The sequence below is a fragment of the Miscanthus floridulus genome, unplaced genomic scaffold, assembly GCF_019320115.1.
Source record: "Miscanthus floridulus cultivar M001 unplaced genomic scaffold, ASM1932011v1 os_1001_2_3, whole genome shotgun sequence".
NCBI lineage: Eukaryota > Viridiplantae > Streptophyta > Magnoliopsida > Poales > Poaceae > Miscanthus > Miscanthus floridulus.
In genome coordinates, this window is record NW_027097456.1 from 50,318 (window position 1) to 60,000 (window position 9,683).

The 9,683-nt window shown below is 40.7% G+C and overlaps 1 protein-coding gene across 1 annotated transcript; it reads left to right on the forward strand.

Moving 5' to 3' along the window:
• Positions 1-571: 571 nt before the first annotated feature.
• LOC136533585 (TOM1-like protein 3) lies at positions 572-5,626 on the forward strand (the record flags this gene model as incomplete). Its single annotated transcript, XM_066526141.1, has 9 exons — positions 572-855; positions 967-1,125; positions 2,133-2,211; positions 2,702-2,800; positions 2,881-2,994; positions 3,334-3,503; positions 4,393-4,474; positions 5,229-5,314; positions 5,395-5,626. Coding segments are annotated over exons 2-9 (969 nt in total), but the record flags the coding sequence as incomplete, so codon positions are not given.
• Between the last annotated feature and the right edge of the window lie 4,057 nt (positions 5,627-9,683).

Consider the following 9,683-nt stretch of genomic DNA (forward strand, 5'->3'; position numbering starts at 1 on the left):
ATATCACCATCACATATGAAAACAATGTTCGGCATCGTTCGCATGTGAACCCCACAGCTAAGCATTCTGACTTTCTGTGACAGTAACAACCTCACAAATGGCGAAGAAGCCAAACCAAAACTTGATCCAAATGACGAAATCAATCACATATATATAAACATCACCACCAAGATGGTGTTCAAACCTCTCCCAAAACTTAAAACCAACTGAAAAATAAATAAAATTAGCAGGCATCTATCCTCACACCCAATAAATTGCAAACGTAGCCTAACCAAAACTTAATCCAAACAGCAAAGTCAAACACATAACATCACCATCTACATATGGTAGCTAAACAAACCTCTCCCATAACTTCAATGAAACCAATTGAAAAAACAAATAAATTGCAGGCCATCTATTTGCACCAAATAAATCAAAATTGGTCCAAGTAGCAAAATCAAACCTGAAATACAAGAACCATTCTAATCTAGATGTTCAAACTTTTCGCCCAAAATTCCAAACCGACAGAAAAAAAAAAATAAAGAATCAATTATTGATAGCCCTCGTATTCATACTGACACACACAAAAAAAAAAGTCCATGACCGCGTTTTTCTCTTCACCCTTTCCTGCCGCCGGCCGGGTCTACTCGTCTCATCCATCCCGTCTTGTAGCTGCAGCTACCTTTCTTGGGCCCTCAAAATCCTCCAACCAATCCCACCAGCTGCTCATCTCGAATCCACCCCGAAACCTCCCACCACCCGCACCGTCCACCCAGTTCGTGCGCGATCAGCTGCTGCCCGGCGCTCAGGGATCGGGAAAAGGAGGCTCTTTGGTGGTTCTTGCGGGTGAATGTCGCGGCGATTCGCTCAGATTTGGTGAGGATTCGGGTTCTTGCGGGGTCAAAGTGGGTTCTTCGGGCGAATTTCTTCGCGGGATCGGTGGAAAGGTGGGATCTTGGCACTGATTTGGCGGGTTTCGCGCTGCAGGATTTAGGGTTTAGGACGCGGTGGTGGTGATCGGTTTCTGCCGCCGGGAGAGATGTCGGCGGCTGTGGCGTGCGCGGAGAGGGCGACTAACGACATGCTGATCGGCCCGGACTGGGCGGTCAACATTGAGCTCTGCGACATCATCAACATGGATCCCGGGTCTGACCAAAGTTTCCCTCCCTATCTACTTTTTGTGTATGATTTGTTTTTTCTTTGATGATATGTCTGGATCGGTATTGCTGCCGAACAGTGTAAATATGCGCTAATTTGCCACAGTATTCATCCTGGGAGATCGAACAGGGTTTTGATGGCATTATTTAACCCATTGATTTGTTCACAGTGATTTACTTGTGATTTCCTTTTATTACCCGTTGCAAGTGCAATGTCTCAAACTTGCATTGTTTTAGAACAGTTACGTAAATTCAGTTATCCTGCGGCGATACGGTACTGCTTGATTGGTTCTATGGTCCTTTGAATCTGCTCCACTTGCTGTGGTGTTTTCATTACTGATTGCTGCGAATGAATGTGTTTTCCTGTTTTGATTTCTCTGTACTTCTCTTTGCACTTGATTAGGAATTTGGAATCTTAGGTTTCTGGTTGTTAGAATGGAGGGTGAGATCTTTATTTAATGATGAATAGTTTGTTGTTGGTTAGTTGAGTCATGGTCTTGTTGAGGGTCACCAAATTTTTGTGGCATTTGTTGTTGAGGTGCTGGTTTGGTGTGACGTCATGTTTAGTCATGAAATGTGAACAGTGAGGGCTTTTGAAATTACACCAAAAAGGAATTTATTATTTTTTGTCACTTTAAATCCTGTCTAGAGTGCGCTTAAGCTTCTGTCGTCTTTGTGGGTGCCTTGAATTACCTATGCTCCAAAGTTGATTAACATGTCCCTCTGAGGAGTGTTTTTTGTGGCAAATTATGGACTTTCTATATTACAATATTGAGGTATGGAATGTAACTATAATATGCTTTGCTCTGTACTATTTGTTTGTGTCTTTTCATGGTTGGGTGATGCTTATCACAAAGTTTGTTGTGCTGGATTGTTGAATGTGGAGTTTCCAAAGTTACTAATAGGAAGTTTGCATTTTCTTATCTCACTTACCATTTTACCATTTGTCATTTTATATGCTTCATAACATGCTGATAGAAGCTTTTTGAAATGCAGACAAGCAAAGGATACACTCAAGCTCCTAAAGAAACGTCTTGGAAGCAAGAATTCAAAAGTGCAAATTCTAACACTTTATGTGAGTTCTACTAGACTTATCCTTTACTTTTAAAAAACAGAATTTTGACATATTGTGAATTCACTTAGCAATGTTTGGGTCGTACAAGATTAGCAATATTCATTTGCTAACATCATGACGAAAAGCTTTTAGAGTCTAGTTTTTTCCACTACGGATGAGCCGAATTTCATTACTTGAAAGCAACGAAATTACAATAGATTGTACCAAAATCAGACACCTGCATCTGACAACCACGTAACCACATTGAAAAGAGTGCGCAGGGCTCTTTCAATTGGCTCAACACGCTCTACGACAACAACCATCAACGTTTAGAGTCTAGTTTCCACATTATGACTTGTTTCATAAACAGAGTTTAGTCATTTAGGTTTTACGTTAGCACCTCCATTATCTAGTTTTGGAAAATTATGATCATAACACATAGCTTTTGCTGATGTTCATGCTTCTGTCCTTTGAGCTGATGTGATGTTTCTGACTTGTTCCCTTATGTCAGGTGCTAGAGACTCTAAGCAAAAATTGTGGGGATATTGTTCATCAACAGATTGTTGAGCGCGACATATTGAATGAAATGGTTAAGATAGTAAAGAAAAAGGTGATGACAATACCTGTTTGATGCACTGTTTTTTCTGCATTCATGTGCTTCTATGTTTGATATTTGTTTCAACTTTTCAGCCAGACTTAAACGTCCGAGAGAAGATATTGAGTTTGATTGACACATGGCAAGTGGCTTTTGGAGGTCCATCCGGAAAATATCGACAGTATCATGCAGCTTACCAAGAACTCAGGGTACCATCGGCTTTTGTTACCGAACTCTTTCTTTGCCCTGTTCTTATTTATATAAGCGGTTGAGTCTTACCGCTTGTGACCGGAAGGTCCCGGGTTCGAGTCGTGGTCTCCTCGCATTGCACAGGCGAGGGTAAGGCTTGCCACTGACACCCTTCCCCAGACTCCGCACAGAGCGGGAGCTCTCTGCACTGGGTACGCCCTTGTGATCATGGAATCTGAATTTTCTAGTTACACTGTTTCCCATTTTCAAGTTTCTTCGATTCCATCTTTTGAGTTTTGGACTGCATACTTATATTAGTTCGCCGAATCTTGATTAGTACATTATCATAATGTTTGCAGGCTGCTGGTGTTGATTTTCCACCTCGTGAGGAAAATTCAGTCCCGTTGTTTACACCACCTCAAACTCAACCGTTAAGACATCCACATCTGTATCCACCTCCAGGTCAAAGCTATGACGATGCTGCCATACAAGCTTCTCTTCAATCTGCTCCTCCTGCACCTGCCCTCAGGTAGTCTTTTATGTGCTTACCAATGTGATCTGAGCTCTGGCCTTTGTGATTTAGTTTCTTTTGCATTGAGGAGTTATCATTTATGTTTAATGTCCATGCGTTGAAAGGAGTACCACTAGTATCATCATCTTATGTTGATATTTCATATTTATGCTTTTATGTAGGTTGTACCTTGTCTTGTTATTTTCTCCTTGTTGCAGCCCATGCTTAATAATTTATAAAAATTCTATTCTGAATGATTGCTCACATTTTTTTCATACTTCCTGTAAATACAAGATTTTTAGATAACACAAAAACATGGTCGAATTGTTGAAATAAGCATGTCTGAGGTCTGCAAAATATACAGTCCCATAAAACAGCAAACACATGTTTTGCAGGACTAAAATGTTTTAAAAATAAAGCCTATTGATGATCACTTCTAGGTAGCTGGGATGATGATGATGAAATCATGAATGCATTTTCAAGTCTATTAGTTTCATCTCAGTTGTTGCTGCTACCCCCTTGTTGGTTTTAATCAACTTCAAACCATACTAAAAAGTAGCAATGTGGCAGTACCTTGATTATGATTATATCTGCTGTGCCCCCATTGTGCAGACCACATGCTCATGAAACTAGGTCCAAGCTATTCTTAAAAGGTTCTTATTGCATTGGCAGTTCTTTGACCAAACATTTATGAGACGATGTTTTTACTGTCAATACAGAAAGAACGTGTTCTTTATTTCCTTTCTGAAACTTCTTAGTTACATAGTTTACGAGTCAAGTTTCCATTGTCATGCCAAACAACTCAAATTCTGGAAAGTTTTTCGCTGTTCATATTTTTTGTTTCACAAAATCTTTGCAGCGCAATTTTAGTTTTATTTATTTTCTGTGTCCATTATTTTTTTTACAGTCTGAGCGAGATTCAAAGTGCTCGAGGGATTGTGGATGTGTTGGATGAAATGTTAAATGCTCTGGACCACCGGCATCCTGAGGTGACTTTCTTATAAAGCACTAAGTTCTAGAATGTTTCAGTACAATCCTTGGATCACTTCTATAGTTTTATTTTGTCATTCAGTACAAGTTATTTTGTAGTGATGTTAGCTCTACTATACCCATTTTTTTTGTTCAATTAAAGAACTTTTTGGCATAAACCATTTTATCTGTCAATGATCTTTTTGCTATGCTATGTAAAATTATAGTTGCATCTATTATATTGTCATGTTGATAGCTGGTATTACTCCAATTATTTCTTAGGTAGGATTATCAATGTTGCTGTGCAAGTATTAATCAAGTTTACATTAGATTGCTTTTTATTTTAAGTATTTTTACCCATTTCCTGATTTATATATATGTGTTTTGAGTCAAGTATATTATTCCATTGTGAGTTTATCATATTTGTTCAAACAGAAATGTCGTGTAAGTAACTCGGTGGTGTGATAGCTTACTTTTCCATTGGGCTCCTAATGAACCATGTTTTCCATAAGGACTCAGGGTGCAGGAATTCGATTGAGATTTCAGCCCTGTAATCTTTTCTAGAAGTTGGTCTCATTTTGCATAAATCTATCTTTGTCAAAATGCTTTTAGTCTTCAATGACAGATGAGAATTTCAACAGAGCAAGTGCATTTAAACAACTGCTCTAGTCTAATTTTTTTATTTGTTTAGGCAAAGTAGTCTTGTCTCTTTCTTTCTTTATCTTTTATCATGCTCTTCGGTGTGGATTGATCTGATTGGGCTTCATACTGTAGGGTGTAAGGGAGGAGGTCATTGTTGACCTTGTTGGCCAATGCCGATCATATCAATCTCGTGTCATGGATCTTGTTAACAGTACTGGGTATGATTTTATTTTGTTGTTTCTTTTTCCTTGTATTTTACACCAATGTTGTAATAGAACATCCTGTATTCTCTCTGCAGCGACGAGAGCCTTTTATTTCAGGCTCTAGGACTAAATGATGAGTTACAGCGTGTTGTTCAGCGTCATGATGACATAGCAAAGGGGATCCCCCCTGGTACTGGAGCACCTGTACCTTCTTCTGGAAATGTCAACCAAGGGACTACCCCACCTAGGTCCACTGCGGTTTCATTTTCCCCACTTCTAAATGTACACGAGGACGATGAACCGGAAGACGAGTTCTCTGTGCTAATAGTATTTTTCTCTCACAACATTTTAACATAAACATCAGTGTAAGTCAAATTTTAGCATCAACGAACAGGGTGAATATTTTCTAGAAAATCATTGCTCATTGTTGTTCCATCATCAGTTCTAACTGTGACAGATGTGGCGAGTGGTAGTAGCATCTGGATCGCTGATGAATGGCCATGGTGTTAGCAAAACCGGCTTGGAGCGGCCATGAATCGTGCAACACCTTTCTTTTTTCTCTATGTTCGTTTGACTTATCAACCGTACTTTTTTAATGAAAAAATAGTATTTTTCTCTCATAATAAATCAGCAAACAGTATTTTTCAGTCTAACTTTTCAGCGAAGCGAACAGGACCCGCTTGTTTCTGCATCATCAGCAGTGGGCCCACGAACGCTGTCGATCGTCGTCAAATGCGGGCGCCGGGCGTTGTCAGCGAGTGAGTGGTGGAGACACCTCTGGTCCAACCAACGGACTCACGACTCGTTCGTCGTTCCTAGTTTAAATCTCTGTGTGTATTTGCATGATTATTCAGATTTTCATTAGTCGGCATGCATAGCCAGCGTGCCGTACTTAATTATGGAGCCTGGAATTGAGAGGGACGGACACTTCTGTTTTGGATATGGTGGACTGGTGGTATATGATATGAATATATCCATATATTTTGCGATCCGCTCACCCGCGTTCCTAACCATGATTCTGCTATTGCTTATCATTGCCTTGGTTCAAAAATCTTCACGAAATCATGCTGGAGCTAAATAATATTTTCTGTTGGGAAGGAATATAGGTTCTGTTTGATTAGTGAAGGTGTTTTCCGACCATCGATGAGTAAATTTATATTTGCGCGTCTGACTCAGATGGTGTGTTCGGAGAACACAATGGTTTATACTGGTTCGGGCGGAACGTCCTTATGTCCAGTTCGCTGCTGCTCGTGTTACCGGCACTCGGCTTGCAGTAGGGGTTACAAACAGGCAAGAGAGGGAGAGGATCCTAAGTCTCTGGTGGAAAGAGTGAACGGGTGCTGAGAGCTTGCTTGTCGCTCAGCCATGTGCCTGTGTCGTGCTCTTGTATTTTTTTTATCCTCGGATAGGGGCGTCCTACTTCTCATTTTATAGGCGAAGGGAAAGCGCGGGTTACAGAGTAAGAAAATAAAAAGAACGAGAGAGAAGAAGGCTTTCATGGTTGCGGGGTCCTTCTTCTTCTTCATACGGGTCCCGCCAATCCTGTAGATGTCAACAGGAACGGCTCCATGTCGTAGCTCTATTAGTCACTAGCGCCATGTGCAGGCGTCACCTGCCGATCATGGTGTTCCACTCTGTCCCGACGGACGTCGTGGTGAACTGACGGGCCTGTCAGCGTCCGTACGAGAATTAGACAGAACAGCACCGGTACGTCCAACACTGTTCTTGGTGCGAATTCCCAAGTATGGCCCGTCATAGCCACGGGTTACATCGAGGCGTGCCAGCCTCTTCCCTGGTGTCAGAGTTTTGACCCAAACCCATACGTTTGGACCTTGTTTGCACCAGAATTTGAAGGAAGGATTGTAGGAAATCGAAAGCTCCCAAGATCATGTCATCAAGGAATCGATTGCATAAAGGTCGTTATCAGCTGATTCGAATGCAACACTAGAATCGGCTCTCTTCATATAGCGCCAGTAGATAACTATAATAGCTACAATCGACATCAGGAAAAACATGTTGGACTCTATAAAAAGATAAAGATTAGGATCCAAGTTATCTTAAATTTGGAATATTTTCTCTTTGGCCAAAAATTATGATGAGTCGTGCTTAAGTAGGATTCGTACGTAGGTTCTGGGTATAAATATTGGATCCCGGCTATTATAAAAGACATACAATCAATCAAATACAAGTTACTTACTTTTTCGGCCCTGGCCACCCCTTAGGAGTAGGAGTAGAGTAGATCTCAGCGAGTTCTTCAGCGAGCAGGGCTACATTGGTCCGGCCGACCTCCGGTTTGTCTGTAAGTACCATCATGGCTTATACTTTCGTTCGTATGGCTGCATCGATCCGGTAGACCTCCACTGCGACTCTGCTATAAGCTAGTTATCAATTCTTGTCTAGTTCAAGTACGGCTGCATCGATTCGATCGACCTCCACCGCTCGAACTAAATTAAGGTCAAGTTATCGGCTCTATCTAAGGGTGACGTCCTTCGAATAGATTCATTAAGTTACCAATATTGCTTATTGCTTTCATTATTTATTTAATTACAGCAATATCACTTTGCCCGATTAGGATTGATCTAGATCGGCCTTATATCTGTTTAACCCATCGTTTATTAATTTCAACTGATCTAATCCGCACCTTAAATGATGAGTTATGTTTTATCGGTTGTTTTATATCAATCTTGATCGTGTATAATGTGCGGTTAAGGCATGTCTGGTCTTTAATAGATCTATCAGTTAACGAAAACCGTCCCATGGCCTGTTATCACAGCCTGTGTGATTCTGCCTCACACCCCATTGTTAGCCCCGTGGAGCGGGGATCGTTATTTGGTAGATCTCTTCCTGATATGGCATGACCTTAATTGTGCGCTATGCCTGAATCAGCTGTTTTAGCCGATATCAAGTGTTTTCACATATGCAGTTCACGCCATGAGACCGTTGAAGTAAGGGTAGGTTGAAAGATATGTTAGCCCCATGATCTTATTATTGTATCACGACCTTCATTATTCTGCCTCATGCTCCACTAATATTAGTAATAAGTTAGGGTCATCGAATTTATTGCTGTTTCTATGGCCTATATGATTCTACCTCATGTCCCACTGATCATAGCGATAGATGAGATCTAATATATTCATTATATTTATCTCTATTAAATGGTTAAATGATGATGAGCTGAATTCTTTATATAAAAAAGGGGACTCGATTACTTGCAGTCATTGTCTTAGCATAAACTGTTTAGTGTTGACATCCTATTGCCATTGACTAATATTTGTCTAAATAACTGATTACTGGTTAGCTTTCTCTCCTTGTCAATTGCAGGGTTAAATTGACTGGCATGTCTTGGGAGGAGTGCGTAGGATCGATAATCCCTGCGTTGAAGCTAGGTGGATCTCCAACTTCATCGAGCAGACCCTTTTGGCTTGCTCGTGTGCCTCGTCACAGGACGAATTTTCGTGCCGACACATGTTCTGGCACGCCCGGTGGAGCCCTACAATCGTCATGGCGGCTTATAACAACAACGATATCCTTATGGTAACTTATGAAGATCTACCTGATAGAGATAAATATGTCATCAGCAAAGCTATAGAAGAATTTCAGAACAAGTGTTTATTGTTCTACACCAAAACACATGACAATACAATTGTTCAGAAATATCCACTACCTAGAGTTTTGTTGCATGGGCAGATAGATGCAGATGAGACTGAAGACAGGCATTACTTCACGAAAGCTATAAATAAATCTGTTCAAGATACCATATCGAACCATAATGAAATTTTCTTGAACATATTCCACAACACCATGACGGAGGTGTTTCATGGGTTTCTAGTTGATCAGGTTGGACCGGATTATTATAACATTCCACATCCGTCGACTCAAGGGACTAATCAAGCTGGCACTAGCCATCAAGAAGCAGCACTAGCTGGTAATGATGATGTCTAGGTAGTTCAAGTTCAAGGCGTTACTACAAATCAGATACAGTTTAATCCTGGATCGTTAGTACAGCATGTTCAATAGCCGGCGGGGCAAGGTTAGAACCGGATGATTAATTTTGGCACATCAGGACACATACCGTCGTCGGCTTAAAAAATAGCACCATCAATTCAAAGGATCCGTAGACATATAGATCCTAATGTCTATAATCAGAGACTTCAAGCAGTAAACTAGCAAAGGACCTAGCAAATAGAGATTCCACGTGGGTATTATTATGGCACAGATTATAATACCCTTCATATGATTCTAAATCCAGGGTATCAAGGCACACGGGATTTCAATCCACAGATGGGTTAGTAGGTGCAGAGAAATCCAAATTCAAATGCTGATGAGTTGCTGCTGAGAATGACCGAGATGATGAAGAATTAGTTCGATCTGAAGCCAAAAGGGC